The sequence below is a fragment of the Papio anubis genome, chromosome 17 (genome assembly GCF_008728515.1).
Source record: "Papio anubis isolate 15944 chromosome 17, Panubis1.0, whole genome shotgun sequence".
Classification (NCBI taxonomy): domain Eukaryota; kingdom Metazoa; phylum Chordata; class Mammalia; order Primates; family Cercopithecidae; genus Papio; species Papio anubis.
In genome coordinates this window covers 51,665,556-51,683,856 of record NC_044992.1, presented here as the reverse complement: position 1 = coordinate 51,683,856, position 18,301 = coordinate 51,665,556, and the positions used below count along the sequence as shown (strand labels likewise).

The following is an 18,301-nucleotide window of genomic DNA, read 5'->3' as shown; positions in this document are numbered from 1 at the left end:
GAAGATGGTGGGGAGTAGTACTTCCCCGGAGGGTAGATGTGGTTGAAGCTGCACCCTGTCCCCTCTTCCAGGGCCCCCTGATGTGCCACACTACTAAGATGTACAGCACAGATGATGGAGTCCAATTTCATGCCTTTGGCCGGGTGCTGAGTGGCACCATTCATGCTGGGCAGCCTGTGAAGGTACTGGGGGAGAACTACACCCTGGAGGATGAGGAAGACTCCCAGATATGCACTGTGGGCCGCCTTTGGATCTCTGTGGCCAGGTACTGCCAACCAGAGCCCCAGGGGTATGCCTTGGTGTCTGTCCAGGGACTGCCCCCAAGGAGCTGGAAGGGGTGATCCTCCTTGGAAGTAGTTGCAAGGCTCTGTGCAAGAGGGGGTAAAGCGGCTCTCTATCTGCAGGGCTATTGACTTCTAGTTCTTCCTATCCAAGGTTTGCTGGGGCCAAAGGCAGCTACTGTTGGAATAGTGCCAGAAACTTTGCCTTTGCACTTTGGGTGGCTTGTGTGAACTTTTTTTTTTAGCCCTATTTGTTTGTTTGTTTGTTTTGAGACAGGGTCTCACTCTGTTGCCTAGGCCAGAGTGCAGTGGCACAATCTCAGCTCACTATAGCCTCTGCCTCCTGGGCTCAAGCAGTCCTTCCACCTCAGCCTCCCAAGTAGCTGGAACTACAAGCACACACCACCACGTCTGGCTAATTTTTTAATTTTTTTGTAGAGACAACGTTTCACTATATTGCCCAGACTGGTCTCCAACTCCTGGGCTCAAGTGATCCTCCCACCACAGCCTCTCAAAGTGTTGGGATTACAGGTGTGAGCCACCACAGGCCGTCTTAAAGCCCTTTTGAAAGCATGAAGCTTGTATGAACTTTTGTAGCAAGATTTCCATTGTTACTCATTTTAACTCTCTTTCCATTTCCTTTCCTCTGTTCCTTAAGTCATAATCTTTGTGTTTCTTCCCAAAAGAAATTGTTTCCCAACCTCCACTGTCTATGCTTTGACCAAGAGAGAAGGATTCACTGGAAACCTTGTAGCATCCCAATCTGCAGAGTCAAACTTAGCTTGGGCCTCTGGGCTACTTGGCAGTTTATGAGTTTGGCTTCCCAGTTGACAAGTTAAACGAAGACATTTGTGTTCCCTAAGGTGGCTACTTTACCTCAATGATGGCCCCTTTTGTCAAATCCACCCTAAATGCCAAAAGGCAGAATATTGAAGAGCTGGGAAAGTGGAAGTTTTCTGTGATGCTTTTTTTTTTTTTTTTTTGAGACAGTCTCACTCTGTCGCCCAAGCTGGAGTGCAGTGGCTACGATCTCAGCTTACTGCAAGCTCCGCCTCCTGGGTTCACGCCATTCTCCTGGCTCAGCTTCCCATGTGACTGGGACTACAGGCACCCACCACCACACCCGGCTAATTTTTTTGTATTTTTAGTAGAGACTGGTTTCACCATATTCACCAGGATGGTCTCGATCTCCTGGCCTTGTGATGCCTGCCTCAGCTTCCCAAAGTGCTGGGATTAAAGGCGTGAGCCACCGTGCCCGGCCTTTTTTTATTTTTTATTTTTCTTGCTCTGTCACCCAGGCTGAAGTGCAATGGCGTGATCTTGGCTCCCTGCAACCTCTGCCTGCCAGGTTCAAGCAATTCTCCTGCCTCAGCTTCCCAAGTAGCCAGGGTTATAGGTTTGCACCACCACGTCCACCTAATTTTTTGTATTTTTGGTTGAGATAGGTTTCACCATGTTGGCCAGGCTGGTCTCAAACTCCTGACCTCAGGTGATCCACCTGCCCGCCTCAGCCTCCCAAAGCACTGGGATTATAGGCATGAGCCACCATGCCTGGCCTTCTGTGATGCTTTTGCTAGCCCCTTACAGTGGACACCTTGGGCAGCAGCTTTTTACCATGAGCTTGCAGTTGGAGTAAGATTTTCCTGTTATGTCCTCACAGAAATACCTTGTACTTTTCTTTCGTAATACTCATCAGTTTGTAACCACATACATGTGTGGATAATGATTGTTTACTGTATCTCTCCCCTGCTAGAATGTATCTGTTTTGCTCACCTCTGCTCTTGGCATGCAGCAAGTACTCAGTAAATTTTTGTGGAATAGGCCGGGTGTGGTGGCTTACACTTGTAATCCTAGCACTTTGGAAGGCTGAGGCAGGAGGATCGCTTGAGCTCAGGAGTTCAAGACCAGCCTAGACAACATGACAAAACCCCATCTCTACAAAAAATACAAAAATTAGTTGGGCATGGTAGCACGTGCCTGTAGTCCCAGCTACTTGGGGGGTGACGCAGAAGGATCACTGGAACCTTGGAAGTTTGAGGCTGCAGTGAGCCAAGATGGTGCCACTGCACTCCAGCCTAGTAACAAAGTGAGATCCTGTCTCAAAAAAAAAAAAAAAAAAAAAATTAGGGAATGAATGCTCCGCTTAAGTTTCACTGCTGCTTATTGGATATTGCTTCAGGTACCACATCGAGGTGAACCGCGTTCCTGCTGGCAACTGGGTTTTGATTGAAGGTGTTGATCAACCAATTGTGAAAACAGCAACCATAACCGAACCCCGAGGCAATGAGGAGGTAGAGTTTCTGAAAAGACCAACTGGGTTGGCTTAAGCTAGATGGTCCCAGGGACACACATAGGCACAAATGGGACTAATCCAGAGTCATTGCCATGTCCTGGTTCCAGGCTTAGCCTTCTAGATATGAGCCTGCTGGATTCTCCCCGTACTCAGCTCAGATGCGAGGAATTAGGACGGGTGCCTTTTATTCTTTTCCTCCTCTCTTTGTTCTGCCAGAATACCTGTGAAGAAATGGCCCTTCGGGTTACCCCCACTCAGCACGAGGCTCCTGGTTGGGGAATACATAGTCTGATCCTAAGCAAGTCCTCTTCTCCTCTCATACCTCTGCACTTTCTGTGCCTGCTCATGTCGGTTGCCCTCAATCCTTTGTGCTTTGGATCTCAGGCTCAGATTTTCCGGCCCTTGAAGTTCAATACCACATCTGTTATCAAGATTGCTGTGGAGCCAGTCAACCCCTCAGAGCTGCCCAAGATGCTTGATGGCCTGCGCAAGGTCAACAAGAGCTATCCATCCCTCACCACCAAGGTATGCCCATGACCTGCAGCAGCCCTCAAGCCCCACTGTCCCCAGCTGAATGGGCGGAGCTCCACGCCACTTCACATCCGTCAGGTGTTCGTGATCTGCTGCTTCCAGCAACCCATGTCAGGAGCAATCCCAGCCTGTGGCTGTCATGTGAAGGCAGGACAAGACCTGTGTGTATGTGTGTGTGTGTCATAAAACAAGACCTGTGCAGGAGGGGGCAATTGGAGGGGTGTAGGACAAGGGGGGGTGTGTGTGTGTGTGTGTATGTATGTATTTGTGTTCCCAGATGTCTTTAGCTGGAAAAAATATATTTATTAATGAGTATGCTTTGAATTGATTTTCTCGAGAAGAGAAGGAAAAGTGAGTTGTTACTCTGATCCTTGTACACTATGAGCCTGCCAGTGTACCTTTCCAGGTAGCAGACCAGGAGGGCTAAAGGGCTAGTTTACGTCCATGGATGTACGGTAGAGTTTGACCTAAATCATTAAGGTGGGAATTAAATCTTTGACTTCACACCTAGTAGCACCGTGCCGAGTGGTCCTGGTGTCTTGGGGACCCACTCATAGGCAGATGCTCCTCACTGAACCTTCTTGAAGAGACTGGAACAGATGCTAAATAGTAGCTGTTTCTGATAGGCACCTTCTTGTGGGCTCTGACCTTGATTTTGTTTGTATGTGTTTTTGCTGGCATAAGAGAATCCAGGCTGTGACTGCCAGGACTGTTGTGTTTCAGGTGGAGGAGTCTGGCGAGCATGTGATCCTGGGCACTGGGGAGCTCTACCTGGACTGTGTGATGCATGATTTGCGGAAGATGTACTCGGAGATAGACATCAAGGTATAGCAATATCTGGCCGGGAGCTGGGTTCACGGTCCAGACTTTGACAAGTGACCAAATCCTTGAATTCCTGGGAAGCTCCAAGGGAAGAGAGAGTACATGTGTTTGTGAAAACCATGATCTGTTGCTCCTTATATGGGAGGGTTTTTGAGAACTGATTTGCCCCCTTCTGCTGTGTCATACATTTAAAATCAAGGCACAGCCGTGCTTGGTGGCTCACTCCCAGCACTTTGGGAGGCCGAGGTGGGAGGATTGCTTGAAGCCAGGAATTCAAGACCAACCTGAGCAACAAAGTGAGACCTTGTCTCTACAAAAATTAAAATAAAAGAATTAGCCAGGCCGGGCATGGTGGTCCATGCCTGTAACCGCAACACTTTGGGAGACTGAGGTGGGAGGATTACTTGAGCCCAATTTGAGACCAATCTGGGCAACATAATGAAACCTCGTCTCTGCAAACGAGTGCAGTGGCATATACCTGTAGTCCAGCTACTCGGGGGCTTAGGTGGGAGGATCACCTGAGCCTAGAAGGTCGAGTCTGCAATGAACCATGATTATGCCATTGCTCTCCATCCTGAACCCAGGAGGTCATGGCTGCAATAAGCAATGATTGTGCCATTGCTCTCCTTTTTGAGGTGGAGTCATACCCTGTCTCAAAAAACTAAAAAATAAAAATTATATGTGGTGGCTTGTACCTATAATCCCAGCTACTCCAGAGGCTGAAGCAGGAGGATTGCTTGAGCTCAGCAGTTCGAGGCTGCGGTAAGCTATGATCATGCCACTGCACTCTGGCATGGGTGACAGAGCAAGACCTTGTCTCAAAAAATAAATACATTGAAAAATAATAAAACAGGCCACGCATGGTGGCTCACGCCTGTAACCCCAACACTTTGAAAGGCCAACGTGGTTGGATTGCTTGAGGTCAGGAGTTCAAGACCAGCCTGACCAACATGGTGAAACCCCATCTCTACTAAAAATACAAAAATCAGCCCAACGTGGTGGTGGGCACCTGTAACCCCAGCTACTCGGGAGGCTGAGACAGGAGAATTGTTTGAAACCGGGTGGCAGAGGTTGCAGTGAGCCAAGATCGCACCATTACACCCCAGTCTGGGTGATAGGGCGAGACTCTGTCTCAAAAATAAAAGTTCCCAAGCCAAAGTTATTCTTGGTGCTTTGTTAGGGAAGTAATTGCACAATTAACCCATGGGTGGTGATTAGGTCTCAGAGTGGGTGGTTTCAAGGAGAGAGTGGGGACTGTCTCTCCCGGATTCTTTGTCAAGCCTTGATGTAGCCCCTCAAACCGTATATTGCTTGGCCTCTTTGTCCTAGTTGAGACGTATTTTCTCCAAGGCCCTGTGGAGACCCTCGGTACTCCTCTTAGACTCCTCTACTGATGTATCTAGGAAGCACTGGTGTCATAGAAAACACTAGGTTTCCTGGGCAGCAGACCATGTTGGGGCTTCAGGGCAGAGCTTCACTCAGACGCTGTGGGTTGAGAATGGCACGGGTGCACACCAGTGGGTCTCTAGCACCAGCTCTGTCAGACCCATGGGGGTTGTTCAGTGAATGGTGGTGGACGGCCAAACGGATGCTGAGAGCTATCTTGGAAGACTAGAATTAAGGCCCTAGTTTGATATCCCACTTATTCTTGGCTCAGGAATCTAATTTCTTTACTACAGTAAATTTTCTCGGGCTTTTTGGTGATGGTTTGGACAGCTCTTTTAACCTGCTGTTGTACTTGTCACTTGTGCTGATTAAGGCAGTTGGGATTTTCACAGAAGTAGTGTCAAGGGAGCTTCTGAATTCCCTTAGGTAAATGGTTGCCCTTCCAACAAAATTAGACCTCGCTTCAGTAATTTATTTTCTATTTCCCAGGTGGCTGACCCAGTTGTCACGTTTTGTGAGACGGTGGTGGAAACATCCTCCCTCAAGTGCTTTGCTGAAACTCCTAATAAGAAGTAAGCTGGGAGCACAGTGTCCCCGGGACTGCAGCCTCCAGGACACTCTCTCTCCTTTATCTTCCACCTCCACCCCCACCATGAGCACTGTGCACAGAGACCTCTACATCTCAGAATGGGGGTGCTTACAATACTTGAGTTTCACTCCAGCCCTCTCAGCCCTTCTGCCTTTGAACGCAATGCCATGGGATTATCACCTTGGATATTCCCAAGAGGAGTTTCATAACTGCCACTTCACCTCTATAAAATAACTACCTTAAAAGTTTACTCCAAACCTTACTCGCTTTTTGTTTTTTGGGTTTTTTTTTTTTTTTGACACAGGCTGGAGTGCAGTCTCAACTTGCTGGGCTGAAATAGTCCTCCCAAGCAGCTAGGACTGTGGGTACACACCATGCCATCTGTTAATTTTTTTATTTTTTGTTGTCCAGTCTGGTCTTGGACTCTTGGACCCAAGTGTTCCCCCCACCTTGGCCTCCCAAAATGCCGGGATTATAGGCGTGAGCCACTACGCCCAGCTGTTTGTTTTTAAGAGGCAGTGTGTTGCTGTATCACCCAGATTGGAGTGCTGTGGTGTCAGCCATAGCTCACTGCAGCCTCAAATTCCTGGGTTTAAGTGATCCTCCTGCCTTGGCCTCCCAAAGTGCTGGGATTATAGGTCTGAGCCACCACATTTGGCCCCCGTGGCTTTCACTGATATCACTTCCTCAACTGTCCATCTTGTTACCCTTTTCTTAGGAATGCCTCTTCTGCTGTTCTGTTAGCCGTCCTTACCACCCATTTCCATTCTGACCAGGAACAAGATCACCATGATTGCTGAGCCTCTTGAGAAGGGCCTGGCAGAGGACATAGAGAATGAGGTGGTCCAGATTACATGGAACAGGTGAGAAGAGGGCTCTGACACCAGGATCGAAAGGAGGCGGGGATGCCGCAGCTTACCTGCCGGGTCTCTAAGAGCACACATCTTTCTGGGAAGCATTTCTGTCTTTGCCGTTGCTCTTGTTCTGGGCACAGTGGGTAGGATGAGGTGACTGTCTTCCAGGAAGGGAGGGTCTATGGCTCCAGGACCAGCTATCACAGAGCTGGCCGACAGCTCCATTGTCCCCCTCCTTTCCCCAGGAAGAAGCTGGGAGAGTTCTTCCAGACCAAGTACGATTGGGATCTACTAGCTGCCCGTTCCATCTGGGCTTTTGGCCCTGATGCGACTGGCCCCAACATTCTGGTGGATGATACTCTGCCCTCTGAGGTACAGCAGAACTGATGGGAACCGGGTGGCAATCTCTTACCTCTGGAGTGGAAGAAACTACAAAGTGTTCTTTTCCCAAAAGTATCTTGTGTCCTCTGATGAAGGACAGTATCCCCTTACAGGCACATCTATCTTCTCCCTCTAAACGCTTCAGCTGTTGCCAGGGTGACTGCTAAGGAGGCCTCATGTTTCTCTGTAGGTGGACAAGGCTCTTCTTGGCTCAGTGAAGGACAGCATCGTTCAAGGTTTCCAGTGGGGAACAAGGGAGGGCCCCCTCTGTGATGAATGTAAGTCCACCAGCACTCCCCCACCCCAGTCCTCAAGGGTCCTTGCAGCCAGGCATATGAGTGGGATGGGCTCACCATCTTTAGGACCCGGCAGGAGAAGCAGCTTGGGGTACACAGGACCATCCCGTGTCCTGGGCCAGCTTCTTCCCTTCTTCCTTATCCTGGTGGTATAGCCTGGAAATTTAAGTCATTTCTAAACTGTCATTTGCTCCTCATTTCTGAGAAGGGTTTGGCCTTGGACATATTTGAGAAGAGATACCAAGAGGATGATGAGATTGGAGTGGTTAATAGACCTTGATTGGGCTTTGTGCACCAAATGTACAATTCTGGAATTCTACATCCACAAAAATGTAAATATGTGCAGAAGAAAGAAATAAACTTCTAGGAAAGCTCTGTGTCTGAGCATGGCCTGAAGCAAACACTAAGAACCTGTGCTTAACTTCTGACCTCTGCCATGGGCCTTGCTTATTCAGTTAGAACGCCCACCTCCCATGTGATTTTTGTATCATGTCTTTCATGACTGCAAGACAGCTGCAGTGTTGCAGGAGACTGCTACGCCACCATGGCCCCATGACAGGCCCAGAACCTCTCCCCAGTCACTGCCTCCACCTCCTTTACAGTGATTCGGAACGTCAAGTTTAAGATCCTGGATGCAGTGGTTGCCCAGGAGCCCCTACACCGGGGCGGGGGCCAGATCATCCCCACAGCCAGGCGAGTCGTCTACTCTGCCTTCCTCATGGTAAGAGAATGGGGCTGTAGGAGACCATCTGCTTCGCTGGACTGTGGACTAAGTGAAGGAGCAAGTGGGACTATAGGCCCTCAGCCTTCCCTAAGCTGAGGGACCTTTCTTCTTGCTCTGCTGCAGGCTACTCCTCGTCTGATGGAGCCTTACTACTTTGTAGAGGTCCAGGCCCCTGCAGATTGCGTCTCTGCAGTTTATACTGTCCTGGCCAGGCGCAGGTGAGCAGCTCCAGCCCCAGGCATATTAGGAAGAGTGCTGAGAGCAAGAGCAGAACAAGAGTCACCTCGGCTCCTGCAGGGAGGAGAGGTTGGCCTCCCCTACCCTCCTCACTCTGGAAACCCTGTGAGCTGATTTTCCAGAAAGAAGTAGGAACAGAGGGAGGCAAGCCCCAGCTTTTCTGCAGATTAAAATTGGACATTTCTCCATCCTGGCTAACAAGGTGAAACCCCGTCTCTACTAAAAATACAAAAAATTAGCCGGGCGTGGTAGCAGGCACCTGTAGTCCCAGCTACTCAGGAGGCTGAGGCAGGAGAATGGCGTGAACCCGGGAGGCGGAGCTTGCAGTGAGCCAAGATGGCACCACTGCACTCTAGCCTGGGTGACAGTATGAGGCTCCATATCAAAAAAAAAAAAATAGACATTTCTTTGGGATCCCCTCCTCACAGAGCTGTTGGAGGAAGTGCTGAGGCAAGTCAGTGATGGAAATGTCTTTGGGCTCTTGTCCCATCGCCGTCCCACTCCTGTCCTCTGCTCAGAGGTTGCTGCCACTTTGACTTCCACAGGGAATTATACTGAGAGCCCTGAGCCTTTTCTGCTTTCTGTAGAACATTCTTGGTTACTCTTTTTTTGATGGTAACTCTGGGGTGGAATGCATTTGGGAACAGCAAATGCTGGATTGCTTCTTGGCTTTTGGCCTGTGTGTGGCTAGAGACTCAGCCTTTGTTTTTCTCTCTCAGGGGTCACGTGACTCAGGATGCACCCATCCCAGGCTCCCCTCTGTACACCATCAAAGCTTTTATCCCAGCCATCGACTCTTTTGGCTTTGAGACTGATCTTCGGACTCACACCCAGGGACAAGCCTTTTCTCTGTCTGTCTTCCACCATTGGCAGGTGAGAAAACAATGCAAGCTGGTGGATTTGGCTTCCCACCTCTGCAAGCCTCATCCCCTCTGTCCTGATCCCCCTCTAAGCCTTAAGTGAGGTGTACAGCATCCTAGAGAAGAGTCCTTCTGGGTTGCATGTATTCAGGGCAACTTGAATCTGTGTGTCTCAGTTTAAAATAAAAAAGAATAGAAATAATAGGGCCGTCTGTGGTGGCTCACACCTATAATCCCAGCACTTTGGGAAGCCGAGGCGGGCAGGTCACCTGAGGTCAGGAGTTCAAGACCAGCTTGACCAACATGGAGAAACCCCATCTCTACTAAAAATACAAAATTAGCCGGGCGTGGTGGCGCATGCCTGTAATCCCAGCTGCTTGGAAGGCTGAGGCAGGAGAATCACTTGAACCCGGGAGGTGGAGGTTGCAGTGAGCCGAGATCATGCCATTGTACTCCAGTCTGGGAGACAAGCGAAACTCTGTCTCAAAAAAATAATAATAATAAGTAATAAATTTTAAAATAAATAAGAAGAGTCCTGCTTCTGGGCCTGAATCTTCTGGGAATTCTGCCTGGGCCATCTGAAATTCCTTTGCCTTTTAGATTGTGCCTGGTGATCCTCTGGACAAGAGCATTGTCATCCGCCCCTTGGAGCCACAGCCGGCTCCTCATCTGGCCCGGGAATTCATGATCAAAACCCGCCGTAGGAAGGTATGTCTCCCTTGGGCCTGTTGCCATCCCTTAACCTCCTAGGACTCTCAGAAGCAGGATCTCCCTCTCTTTCTTTTGGCCCCTTTTCCTAAGGGACACTTTTCCAGTGTAGAGATATGATCTGTATACTCCTTAGACAACCAAACCTGGACCCCAGTCTCATTGGGAAGGGAGAGCCTTATCCTCCCATGTGATAGTACCCTAAAGGCAGGACTCCTGAAACACCACCACCTACATTCCAGCCACCAGTAGCCTCCCCACTGAGCACAGGTCTTGGTTGGTCTCCCCACTCAGTCTGCGACCACCTCAGGCTTTCTTGTATTTACCCCATTCCCTGCAGGGCCTCAGTGAAGATGTGAGCATCAGCAAATTCTTCGATGATCCTATGTTGCTGGAGCTTGCCAAACAGGATGTTGTGCTCAATTACCCCATGTGAGTGCACGGACTCCTGGGAGCTCCTGCTCCCTACAGTGGGCTGCAACTCCTGTACTTGAAGCTGAGACCTCGTATGATGTTGACGTGGCCTTGGTGTTGTCAGAGTGTCTGGAAGCTGCTGCTGCCATCTTGAACAACTCACCAACCTCCAACCCAGAGCCCCAGTGAGAGAGGAGCATTTGGCCTCCTGCTTCCTTCTGTGGCCTCTACCAGGCTCCTTTTCCAAGGGAAAGAGAGGAGCTTGGGCTCACAGAAAGAGAAAGGGATGAAACCCCAAGGGGCCCTATCTTTGGGATTTACATGGAATTTTATTTTCTACAAGTTTGACCTTAGCCGTGGTTTGCAAGTGAACAGAACATTCTGACCTCTGTCTTGCTCTGCTTCTTTCATCCCCGTCTCCCCTGCCCCTTCTGGTGCTGGTGCTTACATTCTGAATATATGTCATCTCCCAAGAGGCTTCACTGCCTCTGCTTCCAGCTGCATCTTCCTTCCTGCCTGGGTCCCCAGGGAAGCTGCCTGCCTTTTAATTCAGTGTTCCCATGAGCACCAAGGCCCCATTATTGCCCCCCTTGCTCCCACTCCGTGCTGCTTCTGGGTGGGACCTAAGATGGCTTGGGAGTTGTTGGGTTCTTGGGATCAGAGGTCTACCCCACCACCTCCTCAGGAAACTACTGCCTCCCCTAAGAATCTCCCTTGCCCTGGAGTAGGGGGCCAGAGCCCTTTGATTTCCAGACACTCCAGGTCCTCTCCCCAGCCACTGCCAATCCTTTACTCTATTCTCCCCCAGTGAAAAAGAGTCAGTTGATTTTCCTCAAAGCTACTTTATTAGGAATGTACTAGGGATTGATTTAGGGGAGTCGGACGGCCCCGGCTCCTATAGGAGTCCTACTTCTCTCCAGTATCCTGTGCCATCCTCTTGATGTAATCACTGTACGTTGTGTACACAGCACCTGTGTGAGGGAAAAGAAATAGTGCCCCTTGGCATCAAACCCTTTACCCGTCCTCTGGCTCTCTCAGGTGTCCCAGGGGTTCACCTCTAGCTACTCCCTTGAGAGTCCAGCTTCCTGCTCATCTTTCTGCCCCAGGTCCCAACAGCTGCTCCAAGCATCTGACCACACAGCCTGAGGAAACCACCCATCTGACAGTTCACAAAACACTTTCACATGTATTGTGTATCTGAGAAACCTTACAGCAGTCTGCGAGGTAGGCAAGCCAGGGGTGGTTATTGTCATATTACACATCAGGAAACTGAGGCTCAGTGGGAAAGATTTGTCCACTGTCACACAGGTAGCAAGTAGCTGGCTGCTTTTTAATGTCAAGAGGAAGAGAAATTCAACATATGTTCTGTTGCGTGATTTTTCTCACCCCTAGGGCAAACTGTCATGAGACACTGTGCACTGTCCTCACAGGCCTGGGACAGGAGCCTAAATAGGGAAAATGGCTCAGTATAGGGGCTTCACCAAGGATGTGATGTGGATCCCAGAACAGGAACCTAAGTCACAGTCCTTTTTTTTAATTTATTTTTTTAATTTTTGAGACAGACTCTCACTCTGTCACCCAGGCTGGAGTGCAGTAGTGGATCTCTGCCCACTGCAGCCTCCACCTCCCAGGTTCAAGCAATTCTCCTGTCTCAGCCTCCCAAGTAGCTGGGACTACAGGCATCTGCCACTAACACGCCCAGCTAATTGTATTTTTAGTAGAGACCGGGTTTCACCATGTTGGCCAGGATGGTCTCGATCTCCAGACCTCATGATCTGCCCGCCTCAGCCTCCCAAAGTGTTGGGATTACAGGCATGAACCTCCACACGCAGCCAAGTCACAGTCCCTTTAACTGTTGGGACTTAAAGACCTACAGACTCTGCGTAATTGGTTTTGCCCTCATTCTCCTGCGACCCCACAAAGCCACTCACCTAGCATGATTGCACCCACTGCACAGGCCTGTGCTGCCACTCGGGTGTGAATCAGGTGTATGGACATCTTGGTGGAACCACGAGACCTCAGCCGGTAAATCCTGTATGCTGCTACCACCAAGCAGCCTCCTAAGCCTGTGGGCAGAGAACACAGCCCCTGGGCCATGGCCACAATGCACAGCACTCCCCTGATGAGACATACCAGGCAGGCTGGGCACCTGGATAAACAGCTGCTTTTATGCAGCATCTGGTGGTTGGGGTTGCGGGGGACCTAGGGGGATCATTAGAATATTGAGTCATTGTCAGGGTGTAGTGGCTCATGCCTATAATCCCAGCACTTTTTTGAGACCAAGGCAGACAGATCACCTGAGGTTGGGAGTTAGAGACCAACCTGACCAACATGGAGAAACCCGGTCTCTACCAAAAATACAAAATTAGCCGGGTGTAGTGGTGCATGCCTGTAAATCCCAGCTACTCAGGAGGCTGATGCAGGAGAATCACTTGAACCCAGGAGGCGGAGGTTGTGGCGAGCTGAGATTGTGCCATTGCACTCCAGCTGGAGCAACAAGAGTGAAACTCCGTCTCAAAAAAAATAATAATATTGAGTTGTTGCCCTTCAATGGCGTTCTCAAAGTGGCTGCCTCCCTCCAGTGACGCCCCTCCCCCAAATACAAATAGCTGATCACCACCAGTGACGCCCCTCCCCCAAATACAAATAGCTGATCACCACGACACAGCCCCTGCCCACCAATTTGCTCCGCCCTGGGCCCTTCTCCAGCCACACTGCTGGCTCACACCTGCTGGTACAGCTGTTTTCCTACTCTACCAGGTCCATCAGGAAGGAAGCCCTGGGGGACCCCAAGGTGTTTCTCTGACCCTTCCCACTTTGTTGTTGGTGCTCCAGGTTCCTTGTATCCCATGTGCTCGGTTGGCCGCCACCTCCACCCGTCCAGACGTCCTCATTTCATTGTAAGGGTTTGCCCCTTGGCACCTTTGCTGTTGGTTCCCTTGTTCCATGAGTAGGACCATTTGAGTTTTCTGACCTCTGCTTCATTCTCTTTGGAGGGTACCAGGAGACATGACTGCTCAGAGAAGGCCTCCTACTTGCACCCCATTCCTTTCTTCACTTACCTATAGGCACCAGGGGAGATTCCCGAGTCTTCCTCAGGAGCTTCTCAGACACACTGTCTTTGTCGTCAGGTGGTACCCACCAGCGTCTGTTAGCAGACATAATCCTGGACCTGGATGTAAGCAGCTGGGACTCCTAGGCTGCAGCCCAGTCCTAGAGAGAGGCACTCCACAATCAGAACTCTGATTCCTCAGTCTGGAGAGGAAAGGAAGATTACCTGCTAAGACCCTCTCTCACCATGCCCTAACACAGCCTCTGCTTGAAAAGATGTCCCTCCCAGGTATCCCATCTCAGATGGTCGGGCCACTAGTGCCATTTCTTCATTTCCATTTCCTACCATCTGCCTCTTCCCCAGCTCGTTCTGACTTCACTGTTTTCTCAGCTTCCCCTTCCCCCATCTGCATCCCTATGGGTGTGATCCTTGGGCCAAGGAAAACAGCTGGAAAAATCCACAGATGGCGGTGGGAGAAACAGTCCTTGAGTATTGCGGCCCCCGCTGGCCTTTGGTCTGTGATGGTTGCTCCTGTGGGAGCTACAGAGCAGGATCTGGCCCCAGGGAGCCAGAACCATCCTAGACCAGATAGTATCACAGCATTGGTTACCAAATTGCCAGAGATTATAATTATCGGACATTGATTTGCATGTAATTTAGAATATATTTTGCACGTGGTACTAAAGGAACACATTCTGGTTCCTGAGCTCCTCCCGTTTTTCCAGGTCCATCTCTTTCCAAACAGGTTCTTCACAATTACCAACTGGCTACCTTCATCCCTGGGCTGGAAACAGGGGTTCTGCCAATGGGATGCCTTCTGTTGTTTTGTTGTTTTTTTTTTTTTTTTGAGACGGAGTCTCGCTCTGTAGCCCCAGCTGGAGTAGCCATCTCGGCTCACTGCAACCTCCACCTCTCTGTTCAAGCAATTCCACCTCAGCCTCCTAAGTAGCTGGGATTACAGGTGTGCACCATGCCCAGGTAATTTTGTGTATTTTTTTAGTAGAGACGGGGTCTCACGCTGTTAGCCAGGCTGGTCTTGAACTCCAGACCTCTTGATCCGCCCACCTTGGCCTCCCAAAGTGCTGGGATTACAGGTATGAGCCACCATGCCCTGTCCAATGGGATGCCTTCTAAGCCTAACCATAGGACAAACTTTCTTTTATTTTTTTCTTTTTTTTTTTTTTCTTTTTTTTTGAGACAGGGTCTCACTTTGTCACTCAGGCTGGTGTGCAGTGGCAATCACTGCAAACTTGACCCTCCAGACTCAAGCAGTGCTTCCACCTCAATGTCTCAAGTAGCTGGAACTACAGGTGCGTGCTACCATGCCCAACTAATTTTTGTATTTTTTATAGAGACAGTTTTGCCATGTCGCCCAGCCAGTCTTGAACTCCTGAGCTCAGATGATCTGCCCACCACGGCCTCCCAAAGTGCTGGGATTACAGGCATGAACCACTGTACCTGCCCTTGAGTCAGCTTCTATCCTAGTTATCCCTCCTTTCCTGGAGGAGCAAGGACTGGTGGCCCCCCAGGTCATTGGCATGCTGGTGCTTACCCTAGGAGATGGCTAGAACGAGGAGCGCGAGCAGCCAGGCCACGGCTCAGCATCTGCTGTTTTGAACCGGCCAAAAGCTGAGATGGAGCTGCCACTATGGGGTCAGGGAAGCAGTGACTTGGGCTTTATGAAGACTTTGAAGTCAGGGATGGAGAGGGGAGGGGAAAGGACAGGGGATCGGTCTTAACCCCCAGTTCGCTAAGTCCCAAGTCAGAGCTCCAGGCGCTGCAAAGTAAGGAAAGACCAAATGGAGGGGGGCCCCTAACTGGATTCAGTCTTCTAATTCCCATGGAATTAAGTGTCTGGATCAGAGAGAGGCTTGATGTGGAGAATGGAGATGGAGATACAGGAACAAGGATGAGCAGAAAGCCTGGGTCCCCCAAGTTACACTCCTTCGGATACTCTTATGAACAATGTGGGATGTGAATAAAATACCCTAGTTGTGAGAGACAGGCTCTCTGGGCTGTCTTTTAGTTTGGGAATTTTTTTTTTTTTTTCCAAGACGGAGTCTTGCTCTGTCACCCAGGCTGGAGTGCAGTGGCACAATCTCAGCTCACTGCAACCTCCACCTCCTGGGTTCAAGCGATTCTCCTGCCTCAGCCTCCTGAGTAGCTGGGATTACAGGTGCACACCACCATACCCAGCTAATTTTTTTATTTTTAGTAGAGGTGGCGTTTCACCGTGTTGGCCGGGCTGGTCTCGAAATCCTGACCTCATGATCCACCCGCCTCACCTCCCAAAGTACTGGGATTACAAGCATGAGCCACCACACCCAGCCAGTTTTTGGTGTTTTTTGTTTTGTTTTGTTTTTGAGATGGGGTCTCCCTCTGTCACCTAGGCTGTGTGATCTTGGCTCACTGCAGCCTCAAACTCCTAGGCTCAAGCAACCCTCCCAACTCAGCCTCCTAATTATCTGGGACCACAGGCACATACCACCACACTTGGCTCATTTTTATATTTTTGGTAGAGACAGAGTTTCACCATGTTACCCTGGCTGGTCTCAGAACTGACCTCCCAAAGTGCTGGGATTACAGATGGAAGGTATGGGGCCCAGCTTCCAGAACTCTTTATACTACCTATGAGGTGATGCTCACTCAGGTTGCAGGGATAACAGTGACCAGGATTGGGGCTCTTCTGTACTCAGTATATTTCTTTTCTTTTTTTTTTTTTTTGAGACAGAGTTTCACTCTTGTTGCCTAGGCTGGAGTGCAAATAGCACTATCTCAACTTACTGCAATCTCCACCTCCCGGGTTCAAGTGATTCTCCTGCTTCAGCCTCCCAAGTAGCTGGGATTACAGGCGCCTGCCACCACGCCCGGCTAATTTTTGTGTTTTTAATAGAGATGGGGTTTGGCCAGGCTGGTCTCGAACTCCTGACCTCAGCTGATCCACCCACCTCGGCCTCCCAAAGTGCTGGGATTACAGGCATGACCCCCACCGTGCCTAGCCCTGTACTCAGCATATTTCAAAACTCTCAGCTATTCTATATGGTAAATAGCAGTTTGTTCACAAAGGAATGGAGCTTCAGAGAGGCTTAATAACTTACCTGAAGATACACAGCTAGTACATGGCAGTTTTGTCATCTGAACCCAGGTCAGGCTGGCTCCAGTGTTTACACTCCTGACTGCAGTGCTAACCTCCAGGGGGCTGGTTAAACGGAAACCCTTTCCAGATGAATACTGAAGCTTAGGAATGCTAGTATATCCTGGCACCCTTGTTTAGGAAAAGAAAAAGTACATGCTAAGCAAATGGAAGAAGATAGGGTGTGCTAGGGAGATCCCACTCCATCCCAGGCCTTTGTTCCTTCCCTAGATTACTCAGCCCTGTGTGTTTATCCTAAAGGGGCTTTGCAGCACTGGAAATTTGTTCGGCAGCTGATGTCCTTTTTTCTCCCCAGCATTCACTGCTCTAGGCAGAGACCCAGGGTCACAGCAACTCCCCAGGGCCTTCACATGTCCCCAGTGTCCATGGGAACTCTCCTCCCAGCCTTTCACACACACCCTCCTGTGCTGCCTCTCCAGGTTCTAGAAGTGGCTTGAATTCTCAGGAGATGGACGGTATATTCCCTTACTGGTCTAGGTCAGAAGAAGGGGGATGAAAATGTCCGGATAAGACAGGGCAGGAAACAGGATCAACTCCAAGTCCTTTGAAGAACAGGAACCAAACCATGGATAGTGAAGTTCAGCTTCTCCCTACTGAAATGATGGTGATGTTCCTACAGCATCTCAGCCCAGAGCTGAGAAATAATAATAATTGCTATGATTTACTGAGCACCTTCTTTGGGCCAAGCAGTGTGCTAATTGCTTTGTTTTTGTTTTGTTTTGTTTTGAGACAGTCTCACTCTGTCACCCAGGCTGGAGTGCGGTGGTAATCATAGCACACTGCAGCCTCAAACTCCTGGGCTCAAGGGATCCTCCAGCCTCAGCTTCCTGAGTAGCTGGGATTACAGGTGCATGCCACCATGCCTGGCTAATTTTTGTATTTTTAGTAAAGATGGAGTTTCACCCTGTTGGCTAGGCTGGTGTCGAACTCCTGGCCTCAAAGTGATCCACCCACCTCGGCCTCCCAAAGTGCTGGGATTATAGGCGTGAGCCACCATGCCTGGCCTCCTTTGTGTAGATTAATCCTCACAATAGGAATGAGGTAGGTACTATTATTATCCCCACTTCACAGACAAAAAACTGGGGCTCCATTAAGCGTTTTGCCCAACAGTAAGTGATAGAAAAAAGGCCAGATTTCTAACTCACTACTCAGGACTAACTTGAGAGAATGTAAAGTGGAGGGGAAGTCTTGAAATAGAAGAAGTAAAATTGCTTTGTATTTCAAAAACTTCTGAGAACATACAGTAACTAAAAAAAACTTCAAGGAACAGATTTTTGTAGAGTCCTGCTTTAGTAAACAGATAAGATAAAATTATGATAGCATCATTTTTGTGAACATGCCGAGACTTTAATGTTTTCCATTTATGCATTGCTACATTAGTAATTTGTTTAGTAGACCTCTTTTTCTTCCAAATCAGGTCACATCGATAGAAATTCTGATTTAGAGGGGCCTAAATCAATGATGCAGACAGACTTAGTGTAGGCCAAAGTCAGACATGGGATCAATTAGCCCACAGACCAACCACTCTAAATATTGGGTTATGCCATTTAATCTATTAGAGTCTATGGCTTCGTTGGTAAAAATCAAGGTAGCACCTGCCCATAGGATGATCGCAAGGGTTAAAAGAGAATTGTTAGAATTCTGCTAACTCCTGCTGCTCCTCTTCCTCCAGGAGCAAGTGTCAGGGAATGGGTAGCAGACTGGGGGAAAAGCAGAGAG

At 49.4% G+C, this 18,301-nt stretch overlaps 2 protein-coding genes across 6 annotated transcripts in view; one reads left to right on the top strand and one right to left on the bottom strand.

The window, feature by feature from the left end:
• The window catches only part of EFTUD2 (elongation factor Tu GTP binding domain containing 2), a 43,594-nt gene extending 32,828 nt beyond the window's left edge, over window positions 1-10,766 (top strand). For both annotated transcript variants that reach the window (XM_009190826.2, XM_021929291.1), the window contains exons 16-28: window positions 72-265; window positions 2,461-2,572; window positions 2,959-3,099; window positions 3,829-3,930; window positions 5,803-5,885; window positions 6,679-6,765; window positions 7,002-7,128; window positions 7,328-7,415; window positions 8,036-8,154; window positions 8,281-8,375; window positions 9,114-9,267; window positions 9,855-9,962; window positions 10,303-10,766. In XM_009190826.2, the coding sequence (XP_009189090.2) occupies window positions 72-265; window positions 2,461-2,572; window positions 2,959-3,099; window positions 3,829-3,930; window positions 5,803-5,885; window positions 6,679-6,765; window positions 7,002-7,128; window positions 7,328-7,415; window positions 8,036-8,154; window positions 8,281-8,375; window positions 9,114-9,267; window positions 9,855-9,962; window positions 10,303-10,398 (1,506 nt within the window). In that variant the 3' untranslated portion in view covers window positions 10,399-10,766. The remainder of the gene's footprint in view (window positions 1-71; window positions 266-2,460; window positions 2,573-2,958; window positions 3,100-3,828; window positions 3,931-5,802; window positions 5,886-6,678; window positions 6,766-7,001; window positions 7,129-7,327; window positions 7,416-8,035; window positions 8,155-8,280; window positions 8,376-9,113; window positions 9,268-9,854; window positions 9,963-10,302) is intronic.
• Window positions 10,767-11,202: 436 nt separating this feature from the next.
• On the bottom strand, window positions 11,203-15,085 carry HIGD1B (HIG1 hypoxia inducible domain family member 1B). Of its 4 annotated transcripts, none has more exons than XM_009190823.4 (4): window positions 14,981-15,085; window positions 13,439-13,631; window positions 12,308-12,442; window positions 11,203-11,347 (listed from the first exon to the last, which is right to left on the bottom strand). In XM_009190823.4, the coding sequence occupies exons 2-4, from the start codon at window positions 13,536-13,538 to the stop codon at window positions 11,283-11,285; spliced, it is 300 nt and encodes a 99-aa protein (XP_009189087.1). In that variant the 5' UTR covers window positions 13,539-13,631; window positions 14,981-15,085; the 3' UTR covers window positions 11,203-11,282. The 4 variants fall into 4 exon arrangements, with proteins under 4 accessions (XP_009189087.1, XP_009189089.1, XP_009189088.1 ...); XM_009190825.4 differs by having other exon boundaries at window positions 13,439-13,589; window positions 14,981-15,083; XM_009190824.4 differs by lacking the exon at window positions 14,981-15,085 and adding an exon at window positions 13,674-14,256 and having other exon boundaries at window positions 13,439-13,589.
• Between the last annotated feature and the right edge of the window lie 3,216 nt (window positions 15,086-18,301).